Consider the following 25,405-nt stretch of genomic DNA (forward strand, 5'->3'; position numbering starts at 1 on the left):
TTCTCTGGACATGCAAGGCAGTAATGCTGGGGAATTAAAAACAGCTTCCCTTTCCATTGACCAGATGTGTTCCCAGCAGCTTTTCAGTCTGTCTGCCTAATGAGGAGATTTTTTTCTACTTTCTCTGGTAGAAGAATAATACCAGAAGAATAATGGTATGTGGATGAGGCAGCAGCCTAACAACCCTATGGCAGCTGTCTGCAGGAAGATGGCCCCTTTCTTCTGAGTGCAGAAAAGCTAGGAATGATTTTCAGGAAAAGAAAGATGCACATTGGACATGAACTCCTCTTATTCATCAGGAGGAGAATATATACTCCAGTGCAGAAGGCTGTTCTGCTGTAGTGCACCTTGGCATTTGTCTAGAAGTCAGGGTTGGCAAAAGGCACTTTGTGACTGTGTTTTCCCTTGAACTTTACTCAAATGTGGTGTTTTTTTTTGTTTGTTTGTTTTTTCTTTGTTTGTTTGTTTGTTTTTGGAATGTCAATGGATCCATCATTAATGTTTAAGTTCTATGGTCTGAAAACAAACACAAGATATATGATTGTGTTTCAGTGTGGTTAAGGTAAATGACTGTGTTTTGGTGTGGTTTGGTTTTCACTTCCTTCAGATCTCTATTCCCTTTGTATTTTACTTTATCCCAATTTTCCTTTTTTACCTGATACTCCCACTGCCAGTCCCTTCAATCTGCAGAAAGATACTTGCTTCCCTACTTGCAAGGACACTTCAAAAATCAGCATACACCTCTGCATCTCTCAGTGAAAAGCTCACCTTAAAGATACCACAGAGCAGCCAAGAAAAGCTTTCTGAAGAGATTTATTAGTCTGATGTACCAAAATGCTGTGTCTTGCCAGGATCTGATGCTTCTTGTCATGTGAGGAATGGATTTTCCCGACAGCTCCTCTGTAAGTGAAAATAGTCGTTAGACTAAAATGCCTTTAGAGTACATGACAGGTTTAACAGTTTTTATGAGCCATTTGTACAGTGAAATACCATCAGTCAGTGAACCAGTCTCAGTTTTGTATGGTACCTTGGAAATAGTTTTAGCCAAGGGCAGGGTTTCAGCTTTCAAGTGGGGGACCTTGTGTTGGACAATTCTGGAGCACACAGACTTATGCAAATAATGTGTGTGTGCCAATCAAATCTTTATTTTGTGTGGTATGAATGTGCTACTTCAAAACTAAGTAAGCCACAGTTTTGTGTTGGGTTACTGAAATTAGGTAGGCAATAAATTATGACAAGATTTTCCAGTATTTCTAATGCACAGGATGATTCACGTTAGCATAGTCCAGGTTAAGGTCTACTGTCAGAAAGCATCAAATAAAACAGCCTTTTCACAAAAAGACAAATCCTGCTTCAAGCTAGAAGGACAAAATTCAAGACCACATTCTCATCAAATGTTTTGGAAGTTGCTCTGAATTCTACAAGAGTTTTATTGTGTTGCTGTATTGTAATATTTAAGTATTCCATCAAGTTTAATAAATTCAGAGATTTCTGAGGCTGGAACAGAGCATTAGATAGATCCAGACTGATCTCCAGTGAAACGCAAATGGCAGAGCTTTACCCAGAAACCCATTTTTTGAATACAGTGACTCATTCATGACTAAAGCACCTCTTTCATAAAAACACCTCATACAATGCAAAGATGGCATGACAGGACAACTGTCCCAATGCTCCACCACATGCATACCTCATTTGGGTGCAGCTGTAGGTGATCCTCATAGTCACAGGAGTGTTGTTAGGCTTTGCTGCACTGCAACCTAAGGTGCCATGCACAGCAAGTTGTTGTCTTCAGAGCTCTTTGTTTTGGAAAATGGAATTCTGTATCTCACAAGACCTCTTCTTGGTAATCTTGTTGACATAGGAAGGGCTTACGGCAATGGCATGTGCAACTTTTGTCTCTCTATGAAGAATTTTTAAGATGTTAGGTAATAGGTAGTGAAGCTTTCTCAGGGATGTTGGAGGGAGTATCTTGCCTTTCTATGTAACAACCACAGGCTTAATGGGGAATTTCATTTTGTCAGAGATAGACTGGAATATTTAAGTGTTGGGTTATGAAAGCAGAGGGATTTTTATTTTTTTTTTACTTTAGATCAGACTTCTTTAATCAGTGTTATTGATGCTATGGGCAGTTAGGTGGCAAAATTTTAAGTTCAGTATTGTCAAAGAAGATAGATGCAGAGGCTGAGGTAACTCTACAGTAAGGGTATTCTAGTTAGCTGTAATCATTGTTTCATAAGTATCTACATTGCAATGATGGGGGTAATTTTTGAATTAAATGCAGGATTATATATACTTTTTAAAGTCCCAGTTCAGTGAAACAGGTATTGTCTTAAGCAAAAGATGTGGAATATTTACACATGTAAGTACTTGCATATAAAAAAATGATTTACATTTGAGTTGATGCCAGAGGTGGCTGAGGAGAAAGGCATTTCATTAGTGAAAACCAACACAAAATTGTGGAAAGCACATGAGTGATAGTTTGTCACATTTAATTATAAATAAAAGTAGAACTGTAAAGTATATAGAGAAAAAAAGACATTTTGTAAAGAAGAAGGAATTGTAGCAGATGTGTAGAAGATGAAAGGAAAAAGGACAGGGCAATTTAAGAAAAAAGGAATATGAACAGTTAAGATTAAGACAACCACTAGTGGATTTTCTAGATATAGAGAGTGAATTTACAAGGGAGTTGAGGAGTTCTGCTTAACATATGAAAAAAGAAGGTATAATTTTATACAAATATAGGCTCTGCTAACAAAGCACTAAAGTACCTATCAATTTAGACATGATTATTTGCTTTAAGTATATATTTAAATGTTTTGTTGAGTAAGATTTTGGTTAGTAATATCCTAAAGCACACTTTGGTGCTAGTTTGAACTGATATCACAAAAATATAGCAGAGAAACTGTACAAAAGATCCAAATGGATTAGATTATCTCATGTGATCAAGGACATAACTTTATTGTTGGATCCAGCACTGAAATTCTCAGGCACTGAATGAAGTACAGAATATAGTCAAAACTCTTGCTTTTCACAGGTGGGTTGTGTTGCAAAAGTACAATTATAATCAGGTTCTTTTTATGAAGAAGTAAAAGTAAGTTAAGTCTTTGAAGTAGTTTTATATGGCTTTAAGTAGTAGTTATGAATGTGATTAGATCTGAATCTGTCCTGGGTCTGAAACTTTTTTTTTTTTTTTCCTATTAAGAGAAGTATTTCCTATTATGACTTTTTTGTATATATAATTAGAATTTAAGCTAATTGTAAGCATTTTTGTTATTGTAGCAGTCACTCTCCCCAAGCCTCTAACATATTAAGCAATAATGTTTCATACTAGTAAAAGCCAAACTTTATTATCTAAGAGATTTATAAATTATTTATGTATATTTCAAGTGGTTAGTGAGAAAGATGGATGAGATGTTTTCTGGGGAGGGCATAGGGATTCATGAGATATTTTTCCAAAGTATCTTTTGAGTTGCACATGCTGGGGCATTTTTTTATCTTGTGAGGACTTACATTAAAAACCAGTACCTCAACCAAGTGACTGGGGCTTTTGAGAATATCAGCTTGCCTCAGATTGCTGTTAGAGGAACTTTGCAACAGGTGCTGATTGTATCTTACGTTTGGTGCTCCCTCTTCAGTTCCACCGCTGTGTGAATGCTTTAAGACATAATTATGCTGAATCATACCTCTTGTTCATTGTTGCTCACCCAATCCAAAATGCTAACACTTCATATTATAACCAAAGATCTGATTTTAACAATTAACAGCTTTGCTGTACATCTAAATTACTGTGTTTAAAGCAATAACACTATATGTTATAGACAGAGTGAAAACTAAGGATGATTTTCTCTGTTGGTTTCTAACAACAACAAAAAAATTCTTTTTATATAAACTTAATTTAACTTAAATTGCTAGGAACCAGCCTGGATCTTGCCATAGTCATTTGTCAGTTCTGACCTGAGCTCAGGGATATTTTAGAAGAAAAATATATATATATCTTTTTAGAGGATCAAACCCAGAATCCTTTGAAACATAATTTGGAGAATAATTCTTTGAGAACATCCTGGCAGACTGTTTTCTAATTCCTAACTCTTTTAACCCTTCTCTGGGCAGTTTCATGGTATGGACAGAACTTGGCCTGCCTTTTGAAGAATAAGCAACAAATTTTCTGTGTATTCCAACCAAAAAGGCTCTTTCAAATGTCTGTTTCTAGCAGTAGCCAGCTGTACGATGCTTGAAATGTGAAAACTTTTTGTAGTGTGCTAGGTGCTGGATTTCATGCAGCAGTTAAGAGTTTCTTCAAGTCCTGAAAATGATCCCAGGATTTCCTACTGTTTGCTTTGGACAAGGATATGTAGGATAACCATCCGTGGAGTATAACTCAGCCCTAAGTGCTCATACATGTCTGCCACTGGAGTACATCTTCTTTACCTCTCGTCTTGCTCTTCTTAGTTGCAAGAGCAAGTCTTTATACTTAAGGAAACCTGTATGGGGATGCCTGAAAAAATGTGCCATTTGTTTTCTTTGGGACTGTGTAGGTATTACTGAAACTGGTACACTGCTGAACACTAAATTGTTTAGTCATGACCTCTTCATTTGAATATGCTGTTTCTGCAGATACCTTGAGGGGAGGGGAGGGGAGGGGAGGGGAGGGGAGGGGAGGGGAGGGGAGGGGAGGGGAGGGGAGGGGAGGGGAGGGGAGGGGAGGGGAGGGGAGAGGAGGGGAGATGCCTTTGACTTCTTCAAATTTAACATCATAGTTGTCAAAATACATCTATGTTCTGCTTCTGCTGCTAAAAAAAAAAAAAATAATAATAATAAAATTTAGAACAGATGCCATTTTAACACAAGCTTTTTCTCCTAAGACAAGTACTTACTCTCTGCCATAGTTTGTTGATCATTTTAAGGTGTTAATTGCTGAAAGCAGCAGTTTTCTGGCTGTGTGCCATTTGGAACTGGATGGAGCATTAATGCCACCTGCTGAAAAGCCCCATGGGACCTACTTGAGGGAAAATACATATTACATACTTGGGGTTCAGAGACTTTACTAATAGTAGTATAATACTTAGTAGTAGTGGTAGCTTTCTACATGTACAGAAATAAAAAATCTTAAATATTAATCCCTTTTGACAGATGGAAGTTTAATTCTCATATCTCTTTGCTTCTGTAAATGTCTTGACATTTATTAGGAGGGCTATCAGGCCTAACATTACTCCACGTTTCTGAGGTTTTAAAGGAAAACTACAGTATAAGCATCATGTTTTGCTAAGAGAGGAATCTTAATTTGCACACAGTCCAGAGGGCCTTTGTTACTACAACTGTATGAGGGACACTTTTACTATTAAAAAAATAGGTTTTCCCTAACAAAGAAAGCAGCCTGCATGAACACATTGGTGATGTGGGTATCATCTGAATGTTGCTTAAATGTTGCAGTGTTACTATGTATTTAAATATCTTAATTATTTTTTCTTTAAAATTTCCACTCATATTCAGGTGATGATGTGACAATCTCAACTTCCATTTAAAAACATCAGCTAATGTTTGTGTATATGGCCATACTGGGGATTATTATAAAAGATGCATAGATCTTAATACAGGAAGATCAACCAAGATTCAATAACTTTATGCTAACAGTGGGTAATGTGAACAAAGCAAGCACTAAGTCACGGTGCTCTGGAGTAAGGATCAACCAGGAGTGAGAGACCAGTGAATGGAGCCAATGCCCCAGTTCTCTCTTCCTTTTTAGCTTTGGACACTTCAGTCAGCAGTTCACTGCGAGATTGTCTGACAGAGCAGTTTTGTGAATTACCTCCTATAAGATTTGGGGAATAACGTATATTCTTTGTGTTGTTTCTTAGTGTGGGAAAACAAACAAGGTAAAATCCTGCTAACATGAGCACCTAGATTTGTTCTTTGTAACTGATCATTTAAATTGTCAGTGGTTACTTTTCCCTCTGTAGTCAGTCAAGAGTGAAATGGGCACTCCAAGGGGAAAATGGTGCTGTTTAAAAATTGCCTTATGGAAATACCTCCCTTCTCCAGGTCTGTAGCTTCTGTTAGAGTGCAAGCCTAGGAAACTGGGCTGTTGTCAGTAATTTCCTCAAATGTGTATGACAACACATGTCAAGGATATCAATGAGTAGCCAATGCTCATGAGTATGTAATCTCTGCATGTGTCAAACCTACCACTTTTTTGTACTGGATATAATCCCCTTTGAAAATGCTGGCTATACATATAGTGGTCCTAAAATCAGGTTCTCCTCCTCTAAACTACATAAAACTACAACGAAGTCTTTTTTTTTAGAATGAGGATAAAACCTACAGTAAGTTGGTAAACAGATTACCAGTGTCAGCAAATGACTTGGAATTGCAGCTACATTTTAAAAAAAAAATAATAAAATAAAATGATATTGTGAAAAATACAGGGAAGAAACCTAACTTATTAAAAATGTAATACACAAGCTGAAGAGTTGTTTGTTAGTTTGGCATTTGGAATTTAATGTCGCATTAATGCCCCCTGCTGATAAGCCTTTGAAAATCTACTTTGGATTTAAGAAGAAGCAGGGGCACATTATGTTCAGTATTTAACTGTACTGCTGTACTGTACATCAATACTTTCTTAAATTAAAAAAAAAAAAAAAAAAGAGGAAATCCAGCATATATCCTACCAAAACTGGATTCAGCTTAAATAAATCACATTGCTTTTAAGTATGCTCTATAATGAAGCCTGTGCTGTGAAAAACAGTAACAAAAATGTCATTATAATTTACATACACAAACCTTTTCTACTGTTTGTTTCTATTGTTTAGTAAAAAAGACATAGTGAAGTAGCATGGCTACATAGGAAATAAATCTTAAAGGAATGGAGGTATCTTTAGAATTCCATAAAGTAAGCTGATTATTATAACAAAATATAGCTTGCCAAAATCAAGAAATTGCAAGAGGTTGAGCAGATGTATTGCCATTCAGGGTTAAACTACATGGAGCTAAATGATAGCTCTTTTCATGGCATTTATTATCTATCTTATAGCTAGGAAAAGATATCATTAGTATTGATTTTTACAGACTCTGTTGCATTTGGCAACACAGGCATTACATGATTCCGTAAAATAGCTGGGGATTCATTCCCTCCCTCTCTAAGCCACAGGGGGAAGTGTTTTTCCTTGGCCGTTAGTGATTAAAAGAACACCACTGTGTTTCTTCCAGTTTGCAGCAACGCTTGCGAGGCTGAGCCTTAACTGTTGGCTCATTCATCTCACTGCCTGTCTGAGGTGCATAAAACCTTGTGCAAGTGTCCGTCACTTCAGCTGACCCCCTAAAGTTTGTAGGGACATCCACCCTTCTGTGCCATTCCCTCTGAAGAGAGTGAGGAAACCTCTGCTGTCCTTTTCAGGCATGAGACAGGAGTAAGCGCAGCCTTTCACAGGTAGGAATTGTGTAAGGAGATTTTTCAAAGCAGCCCAGCTCATCAGGAGTGTGGTGAATGCAGTGAAAGCAGTTGGGATGCTACAAGATGAAGTGCCCACGAGCCCCCAACTAAAAGCTGAGCTGGGATGGGGCTGAGGCAGTCCTGGTGCCCCTGTCCTGCCCCTGTCCCTCAGGTAGCCTGCAGGAAAACTGGTACTTGCCCATGCCAGCTCTTCTCCCGGTCATGGCGAACAGCTCACACACACCGTGCCATATGAATGCAGAGGTCTGTGCATTTTTCTCTTCCAGAAGGAATTTCAGGAGATTGTGATGGGGAAATGCCTGCTGCAGTGCACAGTGTTTCATGCAGCACTGTGGTATGCTGTTGCTAGTGTGGTATAGTATGGGGACATTAATAAAGAATGTGTGGAAAAAGGCCAGTAAATTCTGTAGCATTAAAGCACTGATTCTTATCAATGAGAGAAGACTGACAAGCACTGTTCTATGGTGCCCCACCTTACCACCAAAAACAGAACTAGGATTGTTATCCAAGTCCAAACTTCTGTGGATCTGGTACCGGATCTGATGCATATCATGTGTCAGCCTGTTGTGGTGGCTTAATACCTGTAGGTAGCTCTGCACCACCAGGCCACTCTCTCATCTCCCCACCTCTGAAGAACAAGGGGAAAAAATACAATGAAAAAAAAAAAATACATGTGGGTTGAGATAAGGAAAGGGAAATCAAACACCAATTACCATCACAGACAAGATTAATGTATACTCTTGACAGTTAATAACAAGCTATAGCAGTGAGAACTAAAAGCAAGCTAAAACTACCTTCCCCCCAGTCACCCTCTCCCACTTCCTCCCCCCAAGAAGCAGAGGGGAAAGGGAAATGGGGGCTGCAGTCAGTCTACAGCACTTCATCTCCACCGCTCTTTCAGGGTCCCTCTCTGCCCCTGATCCCCATGGGGTCCCTCCCAGGGATGCCATCCTTCCCGAACTGAGCCTGCAGGGGGTGCCTACAGGCAGCAGCTCTTCAGGAACTGCTCCCACATGGCTCCATGCCACGGGGTCCATCCATCCATCCCCCAGGAGCAAACTGCTCCAGCACAGGTCCCCCATGGGTGGGTGGCAGCTCCCCCCCGACCCCCTGCTCCTGCGTGGGCTCCTCTCCACGGGCTGCAGCTCTGGCCCCAGGGCCTGCTCCTGCAGGGGCTCTCCATGGGCCGCAGCCTCCTTCAGGACACATCCACCTGCTCCACCTCCTCCACAGGCTGCAGCTCTGGTCGTTCCTTAAATCCACTCTCTCAGAGGCCCAACCAGCATTGCTCACTGGCTCTGCCCTGATCAGAAGCATGTCCTTTTTGGAACCAGGTGGATCTGGCTTCTATCTAACTACAAAAACCTTGCTGCATAAACCCAGTACATCTGTGGCTTCAATTACTACACAATAGCTGCAAGTGCAGACCTTGAGTTACATAGATGTGTACACCATCTTGCACTCAGTCATTAACATAAAGATTTGAGAGGAAAGGAGGACTGTCTGGGAAGCACCCACATTCCACTTACCTGGACATATAAACAAATAGGGCAGCTGAACTTTGGGCCTACAACATATGTGTTTCTCTTCAACAGCTCTTAACAGAAAAGTTAGCATCACCATCACCAGTGTCCTCAGTAAACAGTATGGTGGTTCTATAAAGAAGTATCCTTCATTGTTAGAGAAAACATTTTTAATATTTTATGAATTATTGGGCCTTTTCCTTGCAAAGACAATGGTTGAAAATTGCAAGTGATAAAAGGAATTAAAAAACAACAGGACAGAATCATTTGTCCACTGTTTGGTTGGGAGCAGGTAGGTGCTTCTTGGACAACCACAGCATGAGATGACAAATGTTTACACGTGTATTTCTTCAATGGCCAATAGTCTGCAGCCCAGGATTTGAAACAAGATATGTCCATCTCTTGAATTTGCTCCACCATGAACAGGAATTGTGCTGAACAAGTAAGGTATGTAGGATAGAGAGAGGAGGGCAAACTGTAATTGATGTTACTTATCTTTCTTAGTTGATAGAGACAGTGTCAGATTTCAGTGGATCTACGAAAATTTGTCAACTCTGAGTTTTATGACAGGGCAGTATCATGTGATGCATTCATTTGATGCATCTCCTTGTCTCCTCAAAAGGTTACACACCTTCAGAGCTGGTATCAGAGGAATTATCCCAAAGGTTAGAATATGCTCTCGTGTCCTTGTTAGCAGTCTGACAGGGCAGGTAGCCAAGGAGGCACTGTGGTTGTTCACAGAATGTTATTGTTATTCCCTCAGAAGAGTGGGGATGGTTTCCAAGCTCTTCTCCCAGTTCCTGCAACAGCCCCCATGTTTACATCTACTACTGCAATACCTATAGGAGTTCCCAGTACTGCCATGAATATTAAGGTGATCTTCTTCCTGTTTTCTTAGTGGTCCCAAAAGTATCAAACATTACAAGCAAATTCATCTCTAGTAGAAATTGAAAATAATACTGGCAGTCATATGCAGGTTATAATTTTGTGTCAATATGGAGAAATATTACCTCTGAAAAAAAAAAATGTTAGGAGAATATTGTTCTTTTTAATAGGAGCATCAGAAGATTATAGATGTAGTGGACCCATGTAACTGGAGATCAGAAATCTGCCAGCACTGCATCAGCCTTCTAACACACTAGACCCAGTGTTTCTACTTACTGCTGCCCTACCTGTTACCTCAGCAAATATTTGGTTCTGTGGGTTTAGTTTATGTTCATGTTCAGACCTTGGCCTCATAAAAGCTATTATACTATTAAAATACACAGCACAACATGTGGGTAGGCTTTCCTCCTCCCTTTAAGCTTCAGTTTCAGCCTGTGATCTATAGGTTGTGGTCACCTAACAAAGAAAGTAGGCTTAATCACTGGCAAAATATAAGGGTCTAGAAGTTAGAAGACTGCAAGCTTGCTTTAAACAGGGACTTGGAGCAGTGTGTAGAATGGAACGAGTTACACCTGATAATCAAGCTGCCTCATGTTGAGGTTTAATTGATTTTCTGTGAACAAAAATGTTATTCCACTTATAGCATTATTATGTCTCCATTGCCATTAGAGTTCCGTACCACTTTAACTACACAGCTAGGTTTGGAGTAATCTGACTTCCATACGCAGACCAGCTCTTAGGTAAGTTCTAGTTTCTGTAGTGTAAAGGGACAGAGATTTTTTAAGGACTCTGCCACAAAAAGGAAGCTGGAATTGTTTTCAACCATGTGTCAGTTTTTTTAGAAGCCATGCTAATCTCTCAATACTTCTTGTCCTGAAACAAATGCCTTTGGAACATGTAAAGCCCTTTTTGTCTGTGTCTTTTTCAGCCTTATAAGATATAGCTAGTCCAAACTTGATTACCAAAATGTTATAATGATGCCATTAATTCTTGAAATGAACAAGAATCTCTGCAGAGACCAGTCTGTTTTCTATACAGCCCCAGCTTCAAAGGCCTTTGGGTGCTTTTAGCACTCTCTCTGAGCTACTTCCCAGCTTGTGTCACCATGCTGACTGGACATAAAAACTCCTGTAACAAAGCCATGCCCTGAAATTGGCTGCTCTCAGAGCATCGTGACTTGTGTGCCCCAGTTCCTTAAGAAAACTGACTGCGAAGTCAGTTATGTCAGGTGAGGGACTGAAAACACTTCAGAGGAATGGCAGCTCTGAAAGATCACTGGCTTCATATTTATTCCGACACTGCATAAAATATGTGGCTATTCTGCATAATGAAACCATTCACTTGGAGATATTTAATACTAGGTGGAATTCCAATGTAGGTTATTCTTCTTTCTGTCTCCAAGTATTTGTTCATGATGCATTCCTCCAGCAGCTGTGACTTTACTTTGTGATATTTTTATGAACAGTAAAGATGATTTGCTGCATCCAGTCAGTCCCTTTTGCAGCCTAAAAGATTGTGCAGTCAGCCAGGACCTTCCCATCCATTCACTGTGGTCAGAGATGATGAGAGCTTTTACTGTCCTGATACACTCTTCCTCTTTCTGCAGACCTGGGTGTGCTGTAGAAGTACCAAGGTGAAAACTTTTAAAGCATGTCAGTTGTGATAAAAGGGTATAGAACAGATGCTTAACAAACTGCTGTAGAGGCTCTTGTTGATCCCTGAAGAATTCAGGCTGCTAACTCCCATTAATGCTAATGGGAGATATGTACCTATTACCCTCACACCTCAGTGGGAGAATAGGCCTTTTAGCTGCTAGCACATCTGGGTCAGATGGACTTCTAATTAATTGTTGTCTCCATCTTCTTTGTTATGTGTACGGACAGGCTTTTCTGAGGGGAGCTGTTTAACTCTTTCCTTATCACTTTACCACCTACAGCATGAAAAATTGGATCCATGTATATACAGGTACAGACAGGGTTTATATAAGTTTATTTAAGCTACAGTCAGGATTACAGACAGTTTCATGAATCCTGCAAAAATATCCAGACATACTATGAAAACACTTGTCAAAGTAATTGTTTATGTAAAATTGTCATGTAGTAGCATAAACACAATTATTTCGACAGTGTTTGAAGGATGCTAGATTATTTAAGAAAACAACATTATAGTGATGAGATACTGTGGGTTTTTTTCAGGCACAAGCACAAGAGGTAAGAAATGTACATCAGGTGAAGGATGATTTAGTAAATGGATATCCATTGGCCACAGATAAATACAGCCAGCACTTAAAAGAAAATTCTTGACCCCTGTTCCAGCCTGAGTTTCTGAGGCTTCACTCTAATAAGGATGCTTCAGGAAATGGTCTCAGTAGCTCTTAGATGGAGGCTTGCTCTGTTTTTATAGAAGGGTGAAAGTGTGTCCTGAAGCTTCATGATGTATGTGATTGCTTCCAATTGTCTGTGCTTTTAACACCCCTCTACGGCAGCAGCAGGACGAGAGCTCCCAGCTCTGGGACACACAGTTGAGCTTTACTGATGCTGTCCAGTAGAGAGCAATAACACTCCTAACAATTCCTTCCAACAGTAACACGGGAGTGCTGTGCATAGTTAACCTGTCTGTTTTCACAACATACATACACCGTGTCTGCCAGATGCCCCAGTGTGTCTATTCTGGGAGTTATGTGCTCTTACCAGGTGCCTTAAAAGAGCACAACAAGATTTTTTGGGCTTTGTGTTGCAATTGGTCACTAGAGCTTGTTTGGAAGGGGAGATGAAAATCTGCTTAAAAAGACTGGAACCTTTTCCTGCTGTGGGTGAGCCACAGCATGTGTCCCGAGTTGAAAGCACTTAGGCGTGTTTGTGGTGCTCTGTTCATAATATTGTGAGTTTTGGTTAATGAACTGACAACCACAGAAGCTTGCTAGAAACAAATAAACTAAGCAAGAGTATCAGTAGTTATGTGATTGACTACCCACTAAGGAACATGCAAAGTTTGAAAGGCTTCTTTCAGAAGGAATAAAAATGTGGTCTTTTATGTGTCATTTATGTACAAGAACAATTTTCCAATTATCAGTCATACACATTAAAGGCATTGTAAGATATGTTATCAGTAACATGTGGGAAGACTGATAAGCGAAAAGAATGTACCTATTCATATCCAGATATGAACAATAGGGCTTTTGTTTTTTTATGTTCATTCATATGGTTTTGCATTATGATTTATACGAGTGACAAAGTATCTCAGTACACACAACAGAAGTAGATTTAGCAGTGGCTGTATGCTTGTCTTACAGGATTGTATGGCTAGAAAGTATATGAGAAATTTTTACAGCCACTTCCTTTTCTCACTCAATTTCTTGGTCCCTTATTAAGAGCTCTAGGGAGTCTACGGGGTAGGCTGATCAAAAAGCTCTGCCTCCTGCTGTCAACTGTCTCTTTCCATTAGTCTCTGTCTTTTATAGCTTTACGCCCCTTTCCCAAATGGAGTTAGCCTCTTGCTTTCTTGTTTGCAAAGTAGTGGCCTCTCTGGTGTTCACAGCAGCACAAAGGAGGTGCTACTCCTATGGAGGTTTCCAGTTGTGATTAAGAGATAGCAGTAAATGAAGAGAGTGTGCAAATTGAGGGCTTGAGTCCTACTGTCTGGTGTTGCAGTTTTTTTGTTTTGTTTTTGCAGTGGTCTCCGAGTTGTACTGTCACAGTATTAGGGTGAAGGGGAGGATTTCTGGATGTATCGCAACATCCCTGGGATTAATGTGCCTGAATCACATTTCTTACATTGAAGATGCTGTTTCCCTATACTTAGGACACACCCTTACACTAATACCTGATTAGCACCCGCACCAAATAATTACTGATTTCCCAAAGAAGACTGCAAGCTTTCTTTCATATTTATGGTGCATTTAAGAATGTAATATTTTGATTTCATAGAACCCCCACAATTTAAAGAGGAATAAGTGTTGTGATGGGAAGGTCTGCAAGGACAGAATCATTGCAGGCTTGTAGAGGTACGGAATTTAATGGTGTGGTGAGGGACAGGTGTTGAATGAAGTACTACAGAATTAATCCATTTAAATAGCTGGCTTCGAGGAAGAAACACAAAGCAGTTGTGTAAATCCACGTTGTCAAGCCTGATCTAAAGTCAAACTGGAATTTTTTAATGGGGCTCTATCAGACACATGATGTGTATTGTTAACTGCATCATGAGTGAGCTTCTGCAGAATCAGGATCTGAGCATACATCATCAAGTTTTTTCATGTGCATACTATTGACTAAACCAGAAAAATCTAGTCCTGCAGAAAGATAAATCTTGACTATGCCACAGCTTCTACTGTGACCTAAGGGCAGTCATTTTATCTCCTCCTGCTTTTGTCTCCTCTCTGTAAAATGGTGATAAGAGAATTTTCTTATCTTACAATGGAGTAGTGATGATAAACATTAAGGATTATGATGTGCTTAAATACCATGGTAATGAAGGCCATTTAGCACCTTAGACAATTCTATTCATTGGCTGCTTTTCTAAGCTGAGCATTTTTTTTTCCAAATAAATTCAAGGAAATGTATCAATAGGGATTGATAAGCAAACCCTACAAAATGTCAGTGCTAAGCTGCACTGAGTTTTCTGAATTATGTAACTAGACATTCTGTATCTTTATCTTGTCAGCCTACCCGCTCTTCTTCAACACCTCTTTCAAAGACTCTAAACCTTAAAATAATGAGAAAAGGGAAAGTTATCTGCTACAAATGGACTGTAACTACAAAAATCAGGGATTTCTGCACTTGTCATTTTAGGAAAGGGAAAGGGAAAGGGAAAGGGAAAGGGAAAGGGAAAGGGAAAGGGAAAGGGAAAGGGAAAGGGAAAGGGAAAGGGAAAGGGAAAGGGAAAGGGAAAGGGAAAGGGAAAGGGAAAGGGAAAGGGAAAGGGAAAGGGAAAGGGAGAGCCTGCTGACAGCAGTGAATGCTCAACATGAAGCACAGGAATATGCCACACACATGGTCAGGACTTCACTGACTCTTTGACCAGCAAAAGATTGCCCACATTTGTTGTAATAACTGACCTGTCCGTTCTGTACCTCATATCATCCCTTGTCATAGTGGGTCTGTGGAGGGGTCCATTGAACTGGAGGTCTAATTTCTGCTGTTCTGCTGTTGCTATTTCCCTAAAACGTTGGGAATACCTCCAGTATCTACTGTTCTCAGGATTACAATCTTTTTTTTTTTTTCTTTTTTTTTCTTTTTCTTTTTTTTTTTTTTTTTCAGATAATATTAGATATCTGAATAATATTAGATAGATAAAATTTGTTTGTTTGTTTGTTTTTTCTCAAAAGGCCAAAACACACTCACAAACGGAAGTGTGACCAGGATTTGATTTATTACTGAGTTGTCTGTGTGGTAGGTCAGTATTGACATAAGTCAGACTAGAGCTGCATTTTATATGCAAGAAGTGTTTTCATGCAGCACTGAGGCAATACTCGGCCCTGGGAAGGTCAGAGTAAGTTGTACAACTGCTGGCTAGAGGGTTCTTTGGGGATAAATAAAATAAAATAAAATAAAATAAAATAAAATAAAATAAAATAAAATAAAATAAAATAAAATAAAATAAAATAAAATAAAATAAAATAAAATAAAATAAATAGGATTTTTTTTTTTCCTGTGACACCCAAAGAAGGGCATAACTTGCATGTTTTCTCCTTTTCCCATTGACAAGGGGAAAAGCAGCTCCTGTTGACCTGTCTCTTATAGTACTGTCTGCTTTCAAGCTGGCTGGAGCTGGCAACCTAAAGCATGTTTGGAGGTGTGTTTAGAATAGGGGGGATGGGTCAATTTGTTACTGACACTGCTGGAACTGAGCTTCAGTGCCTCTATGTCCAGGTATTCTGTAATCTGCATTTATGTCTATGTCAGGCAGAGTAGTGATAGTGTCATTGCCTTCCTCTGGTGTTAATTTATAAAACTGAGTTGCCCAAGGTTGATAAGGAAATCTGTAGCTGCACAGGGAGGTAAATTTATGTCTTCTAGGCTCTTAATTACCAAAATGTGTTTGTTTATAGGGAATCCCACTGACTCAATCAGGATGCTGTAAAGGTCTCTGGGAAATACATAAATAATAGCACATTGCTTTACATTTGTAAAAAAAATAAAAAATAAAAATAATCCACTGAGGGAGTTCTTGTGTCTTGAAAATAACAGGATAAATAGTGAAAGCTGAACAAACGAAGGACTTCTTCAGGTACACATTTTAGATGTGAAATACTCAGAGCAGTTCATTCTAAAGCTATTATTATATAATCCTGATGAAGTAAGAAAATGCACTTGCTTACACACCTTTAGAGGTAGATGTTGCACAGGAAAGAATACACAGACTAAATCTTTTGATTCTCCAGCCAGTTCAAGCCATCTCTTCTGGACCCACAGTAGGACACAGGAGAAGTGTGAGAGGGAAGGAACAGAACAGAAACCACCATGTACTGACTGTACAGGGTCAGCGTACCTGCAATTCACTGCAGGGTGGTAGATTTCAGAGTTTGGGATCTTAAAGTTACTGAATTGTCAGAAGAAAGCAAAAATTGTGAGAAAACAAGTGTTTGATTAACATTTTATATATTAAATTCATTCTCTAAATCAGGGTGGGAGAAAGAAAGAATATATATGTTTGGGGGAAATAATTATGTGGATTACTACTTGTTTGAACTTCTAAAAAAGGCTGTGTACTTTGTCTATGCAAATTTCAGTTGGTACCATAATTCTGTAACCCACAGAAGCTGATGTTTGAATCCATACAGATAATTGATTGGGCTGAAAATGTTAAACAATCCAGGTTGTATTTTACAGGGGTGGGATTAATCTGTGGACCTCAGAATCTAGTTACAAAACGGTATTATTAGTTTGAATGGGAAAGGTTTCAGAAGTCTTCAGGTTTGGCTTCAGTTTGGTCTGCTTAAATCTGTCATAGAGGCTGTTCAGAGTGGTGGTGGAGGTCTTCAAAATCTGCCTGGACATGGTACTGGGCAGCCTGCTGTAGGTGGCCCTGCTTGAGCAGGAGGTGGGACCAGGTGACCTCCAGAAATGCCCTCCAACCATTCTGATATTCTGGGATCTACTTTCATGAATGATTTATCTGTTCAGTTGATTGGTTGGTTGGTTTTTGTCCTAATTTCGGTCCAACACATGCCCAAAGATATCATGACTTGGTCGGCTGTCCTGTGCAGCAGTGTTACATGCAAGGTTAAGTCTGAGGAGTCCATGGATAGCTTTTAAGTCTTTGGGAACAAGTTGCCAAAATTATTTGTTAAAGGTATGTTCTTATAACAATCTCAGAGCAACACAGTTTTGATGCAGGTATCTTGGAGACAAAATGGTACAAAAAAAAAAAATTTTGTTTTTTTTTCCTTCACTTTTGTTTTTGTTTTAGTTTGTTTGTTTGTTTGTTTTTGTTTTTATTTGTTGTTTTTTTTTTCCCCCTAAGGCATGTTAAAATAACTTGTATATGTGTCAGCTCTCGTACTAGTGGTAAGTGGCTTATTACCTCTCTATAAAGACCATCCTGTATCCAACCCTGGAATTGTCATAATATCCAGGTCAATATTGCTGTTTTTGTAAGTGTTGAAGATTTTGATGTGAGATTTCTTTTGCAGTCTGGCAGAGAGGGAACAAGAGCAATGAACTATCATATCCACTTAATTTTCAGAGGTTAGGTTAGTGACAGCCTTGGAGAGGTTGTTTTGAGATGTGTTGGGAAGCTGACACAGACACTGACACAGCTTATACTGAATAACTCTGAATATGCACGGAAATGTTGATAGCTGAGATTTTCCAAGCAGCCCTGTTAGTCATCAGTAAATTACCAAAAAGAGACAAGAAAGGCTCCTTGTGGTTTATACATGTAAAGGTGAAGACTCAGACTTGAGCCAGAGCCTTTTCCAAAAGTGGTTGTGTTGGAGTGTTGTACCCCAGACAACGCAAAGTAGACCCAGCCAGTTGTCTGGGGGAACAGATTTCTGAGGATTTCTACAGCTTTCCTGGTAAGATGCAGCTGAAAGGAAAGGTGAGTGGCAGGAGTCAGATTTCTGTCTGGATCTGTCAGGTCTCATGACTGCTTCATCTGACCCACTGAGGGGTCTTCTGGATTAGAATAGGGTGCACGTTCCCCGTTGTGGGCTTGCAGCTGCAGCGAGGAAGCATTTTGGCTTTAGCTTCCTTTATCCCGTGCAACAATCCTTTCCAGCTGCCTACTGTTGTGCACAGGTTTTAGCTTGTCACTGTCAGCTCTCGCTGTGCTGCCCCTTGTCCTGCTAGTTTCCATTGATCGCTGCTGCCGTTGACACTCACATGCCCTTTGACGAAGTAGCTGTCAAAGCTCCCGTCCCTCTACAAGCTGCGTTACGGACCCGCTCCTATCTGAGACATTCATTAGTGTCGTTTGCCAAAAGGTTTATGTAACAGATGTTGCAAAGCGGGCACGCAGAGACGCACACGCACGCACACACACACACACACACACCAGCATTGCAAGGACTGTCGGGGTGATGATGAAGGGAGGATGGTCTGCGGGACTAGAGTAGCTTGAAGGCATAGCTGCATCTGTTAAAAAAGCAACTAATGCCTCTGTGTCACCATGCTGTATTTTCAGCTTGTCATCATGGCTGGGACTGTTCTGCTTGCCTACTACTTCGAGTGCACCGATACTTTTCAAGTGCATATCCAAGGTTTCTTCTGTCAGGATGGCAATTTGATGAAACCTTACCCTGGAACAGAGGATGAGAGCTTCATTTCACCCCTTGTGCTCTACTGTGTGCTGGCTTCAACTCCGACAGCTATTGTAAGTATAAGAAATTGTTTGAATTCTCCACTACCGCTCCATAAATAAGAGCAACAGTCTTGTAATAGCTCTGTCCCCTTTGCTCTATTTTCAGCTGTAATTGATTTACACTTAGCTGGGTCTCTGTTTTGCCTTAGCCTAATACGATCTTCATTGCTTATCTCCAGGTGTAATTATTCTGAGGTAATCTTAATGCAAGATTTAGAGGTAGAGCTTGTTAAGCCTGTTACAATAGCTTGCCCAGTTCAGTGATTAGCTGTGAATTGTTTGGGCTCCAGAGAGTCATGAATGCAAAAGTGATGTATTACTGAAAATAAATAATAATAATAATAATAATATTAAAAAAAAAAAAAAAAAAAAAAAAAAAAGATAAGGTTGGAATAAAACCTGGGTTGGACATGCAGCATATTTGGGACTATTTGCCGCTATTTTAAGAGGACATTTAAAGGGTTTTAAAAGGCTTAGATGAGCAAAAAGATGACCAATATGAGGAAAAGCTTGATTGATATTTCCTTTTTATTTAGAATCTGTTCATCTTTTGGCAGCCACATCCTCTCAACTTTTTTTTTTTTTCTTACTTGATCCAACCAGTCAGTTACAATGTACCTGTTTGAAGCAGGTGAAAATATACAATTAGCTGAGTACATGCAATTCCAAGGTGGTTATTGTAGTCACTGATTAGCAAAACATTGGCCCTTTTCCATTTTCTGTGTAGAAAGTTACAAATTTCACCAATAGCTAATTTTCCTACCTATGTAATTACATTAATAAATTCCTACCAGACTCTGTCTTTACATGCTTTGTTTTCTTATACTTATTTCTTTATCTTTAGTATTTCTTTCTTAACTTTGCTTTGCAACCTTTTCAAAAGTTGATGAAAACTGTGCATGAAAAATAAATGCTGGACCGTAGTCAGTTTCAATTTTTGGTCTGTATGAATATTAATGCATGAAATAGTTTAACACAGAACGTGATAGGAAATGTGAAAGGGATCTGCATAAGAGTCTACAGTTTTTGTACAGGACACTTCACGAAAATGAGTAATATTTTTTAATGTATTATGTCGTGAGCTTATGAAAATCCTCTGTAGTAACGTTCTTTTTTTCTGTATTGAAACTCAGTTTAATGTTAAATCTTGCTTGCTTTGCTTTGTGCTGCAATGACAGACAAAAATAAATACTACATTTCTCCATAGAGATATTTACAGTAACTTTCACAGGCTGTGCTTTTAAAGCAAAATCGAGTGATGTATCCATGCCTAGATGCTGTAACACCGGAGTTAGTGGGAGGCTTGTCCCTTGTTTTAGTGATGCGACATTAGGTGGGCAAGCAATATTGAGAATGTTGCTCTTTAGTCGGATCTTCTATTTAAAGCCTTCCTCTGGCAAAGTGGATTGCAAACTTTTCAGGTTTTTCTCTACTGGATCGACATTTCCTTTCACTTCAGAAGCCCAAGAAGTTTTCCCTAGTTATTTATGAAAAGCTGGATTGGAGTCTTCTATGGGAGATGAACAACATTGGTTTTGTAAATCCTTAGACCATGTTAAACATAGGAAGTGAAAGGCTGGAGTGAACATCAAACAAAGTTTTTGGGTGCAGAGACCTTCAGCTAAGTGCTATGTGGAGCTGGTAGGTCTATCTTGTACAATACAAACTGCACGGAGATGCCAGCTTGGGTCCAGAAGTACAACAGTCACATTAAGTGACAGGATCCAGTGCTGGATCTAAGGTAATAAGCAGTGCTGTTTGGGTTACACTCTGCTGTTGAACTGGCCATCTACCACTTCATCTAGAGAAAACTTTGGTCAGGGATGTTGCGGGGCTCTTTTCACCATGTGTCGTTATGATCTCTTTGTAGAGCCTCAAGGAGACAGTAGGTCAGACTTCTTGGGAAAATACTTTTCTTTTCATTCTTAGTATATTATGCATTAATACGTTATTTAATGTGTTGATTGTATTATTTTGATGTATTGTTATTACATCATTTAATTATTTCATGTATACTTAGTATTGGGCTAATCTTCAACTAGAGAATATGTCAAAGGAGTCTTTTTCTGTCCTTCTTACAGGTATTCAGCACAATGTATTTATACAAGTAGTTTCACTCTATTCCTCATACCCATCATTTTCTCAGAGACTTTCCCCTCTTTGCAGGCTAATTTAAAATTTCTGCTTTAGCTGGTACCTGTTTTCACCCTGTCTTCCCCCTGCAGACTGACTTGTCAATGGTCATTAATAGAAAGCAAATGAGATAGCAAGTGAGCTCAGAGACTCCATAAGCTCTGTCCCTGCATTGCATTACAAATCTGAGTATGAGTGTGAGTATTTACACCTGTCATCCGGCACCCAAATGGGTGCTGACTGTTATTCAGACAGTCACAATCTAGGCAAAGATTTCTGATACAGTTGAATGTCCCAGAGATTTCAGTGAAAGCAGCAAGTGCAGCCATTTCTATTTATACAGTGATGATTGTACTCTCTCCAGTAAAAATAAATAAATAAATAAATAAAAAGAGCAAAAGAAGAAAACACAGCTGTGCTTTGTGGGAGGGAAGTTTGCATGCATTCACTGTGGGCTAAGCAGTACTTTCGCTCTGTGCATTTTGCTGTCAGGAATAATCACTGACAACCTGCAGCTCCAGTGTGAAAGGCTGACTTAAGTCAAAGGTAACACCAGTTCCTCTTTACAATTGTGTTTTTCTCTTTTATAAGATGCTTGCTGCTTCATTTTTTGACAGCAAATTGCTTGGTTTGCCTGAGAGGATTTACAGCAGGGAGTCTGATTTGCCTGTTGCATGCATATTGCCACTGCTCTGACACCTCATGGCAGGAGGGGAGTGATTATTGCTAGGGAGAAGGGGAGGAGCCTGGCAGCAGCTGGGAAGAGCTCATGGCTATAGTTAATAGTTTTTTCTGGAGCTATGGAAAGTACTCTAATAGTCTGTACAAGCTCACTCTGATTAGTCATGAGCAATGTTTAAGTGCGGTCCTGTGTACACAGCTCTGAACTGGGCTCCAAGCCCTGATTTTAGCGTAGCTATGAGTGTTTTAATGTTTGAAAGCCAAAAGGGAGCATCTTCGTGAATGTATTGCAATATCCCTGTGTCTCAGTCATTTGGCTGTGACAGTGGCCATGGGGGGAAATGAGTATATGTGTTTTATTTTTTCCCTGAGAACACATCTCAGAAGTGCTGTTGTTGTTTGGTACCATGGTATGTGCATTTCCCTGCACTGTAGCAGCAAAATAAATTAGACCAGCCTGTTTTTTTGCTATGCTGAGTTGGGTAGTTAATCATCATACCTAAGAATTACAAAAGTCTTTTATTGCTCCTGTTGATAACCTTTTAGTCTCTGATAATGAGAGTTTCTTGCAAGGGCAGATTCCTGAATCTCATGATGATACTGTTAAATAAATTAAAATCATGTATGCTTGACTCTATTCTGTGAAAAGCATTTTTCTCCCAAATGTTTCACTGAGAATAGGTCAAATGTTTTCATCTGCCTTATTCATTTTTAATTCTCTGAGTGTGGCAGTATTAGCATCTTCGCTGCAAAGCAGTACGGAAATGGTCATTTTAGTGATAAGTAACACATAAAAAAAAAGGGCAAACTTGTCTTTATTTGTAAAGAAACATCTGGCCATTTTATTTCTTATTTAGTGTTTTATCCCCTGAAACATGCACATTCACAGAAGTACAGAATGGTTGAGGTTGGAAGGGACCTATAGAGATCATCTAGCCCAAGCCCCTGCTCAAGCAGGGTCACCTAGTTCATGTTACAGAGGATTGCATCCAGGTGGGTTTTGAGTATCTTCAAAGGAGACTCCACAACCTCTCTGGGCAGCCTGTTACAGTGCTCTGCCACCCAAACTATAAAGAAGTTCTTCCTTATGTGGTGATGGAACATCCTACAGTTCAATTTAGAAACATTACCCCTTGTCCTACCACTGGCCACCACTGAGAAGAGTTTGGCCCCATCCACTTTACACTGTGCCCTCAGGTATTTAGAGAGGTTGATAAGATCCTTTCTCAATCTCCTCTTCTCTAGGCTAAACAGGTCCAGTTTGCTTAGTCTTTCCTTATGGAAAAGAGTAAGCACTTGTTGACCCTCATGAGGTTCCTCTCCAGCCTGTCCAGGTCCCTCTGAATGGCAGCGCAGGCCTCTGTGTGTCAGCCACTCTACCATGCTTTGTTTCTCCCACAAACTTGCTGAGGGTGCACTCTGTCCCTTCATCAGGTCACAGAGGATAAGTTGAACAGGACTGGACCCAGTACTGACCCCCAGGGGATCCCACACTTCTGGAGCTTTCCAGGAGGATGGTATGGGAGACAGTGTAAAAAGCCCTGCTGAAGTCAAGGTAGACAACATCTACTGTTCTCCCCTCATCCATTCATCCATCCAGTCGAACTCAAGTAGTAAATTAATGCTGTCAGCATAGGTAGAAAAATGGGATTACTGCAGTCCTGTCTGTTTTAGATTGAACTTGTGGTTATCAGTGTGTCCTGGTGACAAAAAGAGCTTCATGAGATGAAGGTGAAACTGTATGACTTTTACCATTTGTTTCTAGTACCTATTTTTTTCTCCAGAGACTTTGCACTTCTTGCAGGCTGACATTGGAGGATGGTTATTGAAAAACTGTTGCTTCCAGCTGTCCTGTTTACATGCTAAGATGGGTGTAGGATGCCTTCACCCCGTCTCATAGTAAAGCGGAGTGGTTTGGAACAGAATAGAACAGAACAGGTCAGTTGGAAGAGCCCTGCCGAGACCAGTGAGTCCAACAGCCTGACCACTTCAGGACTACCAAAAGTTAAAGCATGTTACCAAGGGCATTGTCCCAATGCCTCTTGAACACAGACAGGCTTGGGGCACCAGCCACCTCTCCAGGGAGCCTGTCCCAGTGTCTGACCACCCTCATGGAGAAGAGATCTTCCCTGAGCTTCCCCTGTCCCAGCACTGTGCCCTCCCTTGCATCCTGCCATGGATGACCAGGAGGCAGAGGCCAGCACCTCCCTCTGCCTTTCTTCTCCTCAGAAGCTGCAGGGAGCAATGAGGCCACCTATCAGCCTCCTCATCTCCAGGCAGGGCAACCCAGGTGGCCCTGGCAGTCCCTTGACTGTTGTGTCAAGTACCTGGGCGGGAGCGGCCAGCCAGTCTGTGTGGACAAGGGAAGGGGAGTGAGAAGGAGCGTTTTCACCATGGAAATGCTCCTCCATGGAAAATAGCACAGATTTTCGGTCTTTGCCTCAGCCAATTTCAAAGGATCACAAGATCCTGAAAGTCAGAAAAAGGCTTTTTTCTTGGCATTGGGGTGGCCTACAGCAACACATTCAAACAGCTGACTTCCGTGTTACAGATTTGTCGGTGGACAGCTCCTATTTTGGTGATCATAAGTATTTAAGGAAGGGTGAAACTAGCAAGAAAATAACTGATTTATTTTTTTTTTTTCAGTGTAGGAGGTCTTAGGCTGCAAACCCTTTTCTGGAGATAACCATAGCGTAGACACTTCACTCGTCTGACTTCCTGGTTGGTTGGGAATGTAAATATTAAATGCAGCTTGAAAGAGAAACCTGAGTCCCATGATCACAAGTCTGGTGAATTTAAAAGTTGTCTGTCCAGCACCATCATGTTTCACAAAGCCTGAGAAAAAGTGTAATATTCCAATGCATCACCAGTTCCAAAATAGGAATGGTAGCAGGTACAGTAATTCCAATTTGCAGGAGAAATAATATTTTTTTTTTGCCAATATGAGAATTTTGTTAAAATAATGTTTCAATTGGGAAAATGTTTTGCATAAACACAAAATTTTCAAGCCATTTCTTTAATATTTTGGTACAACTCAACCACATCCATTAGTGTCCCTCAAGCCTAGCTTTTTGCTATTACAAGGTTAGTACAAATCAGCCAATTGCCCTGCTGGTACTGAACAATCATTCCAGAGTTCAGTGCTGCTTCTTGCACTGCTCCATCCCAGTGTGATTTGTCTGGCCACTTGAGAGAAACAGAGAGGTTTAGGAATGGAGGCAGCCCACTGAAATGAATACGGAACAGCAGCAGAAAGCTTCAAGGGCACTATTTTTCATTTTCTTAAAGTAGAATGGAAAGTGCCTGTGCTGTTTTCATGCAATTCTTCAGTTTCTTCCTTTCTGTTTCCAAGAGGGAAGTGGCAGCCTACATGGTAGCTTTTAACTGTCTGGTGCAATTTAGTTCTGCAAAGGAGTATCTGTTTTAAGATAGTGTTTTCAGAATCAGTCAAGCCAAACAGTGGTCCAGTTACTAATTAGAAGATGAATTACAGTGTTGATCAAACTGATCTGAAGCAGAAAGAAAGTGTTCCAACTTTTCTCTAGAGTTTACCCTTACCTCCCAAATCTTAAAAACATTATTATTTTAGATGTTTTTCCTGTTCTTAGTACCACTTCCCTTCCTTGTCTTCGGTTCATTGCAGCCATGTTATTCCCATCTTTTTTTTCTAGAAGGAAAGCCAGGGAATTTCATGCTGTGTTGGCTGAGTCCCCTGTGGCTGCTCAGCAGCAGATGCTGTGAAAACCAGGAGCAGCCACTGCTGCTCAGAGCCCTCTTGCAGCAGCGCTTCCTGGCTTTTTCAGGCAGAAATAAGAAGGTTGCCCTGTGCTAGGCAAGAAGGCTGGGCAGCAGTGGAGAGCAAGGGGCACTGTCAGTGCCTGGAGCATCCCTCATGCCTTGTTAATGAGGGCATGTCCCTCTTGCAAGGTGTACC

At 40.1% G+C, this 25,405-nt stretch overlaps 1 protein-coding gene across 2 annotated transcripts in view; it reads left to right on the forward strand.

Annotated features, from left to right (window-relative positions):
* Window positions 1–25,405, forward strand: part of PLPPR1 (phospholipid phosphatase related 1) — a 131,202-nt gene that overhangs the window by 76,821 nt on the left and 28,976 nt on the right. For both annotated transcript variants that reach the window (XM_032205908.1, XM_032205909.1), the window contains exon 3: window positions 18,481–18,669. In XM_032205908.1, the coding sequence (XP_032061799.1) occupies window positions 18,481–18,669 (189 nt within the window). The remainder of the gene's footprint in view (window positions 1–18,480; window positions 18,670–25,405) is intronic.

Source organism: Aythya fuligula, chromosome Z, assembly GCF_009819795.1.
Source record: "Aythya fuligula isolate bAytFul2 chromosome Z, bAytFul2.pri, whole genome shotgun sequence".
Taxonomy (NCBI): Eukaryota; Metazoa; Chordata; class Aves; order Anseriformes; family Anatidae; genus Aythya; species Aythya fuligula.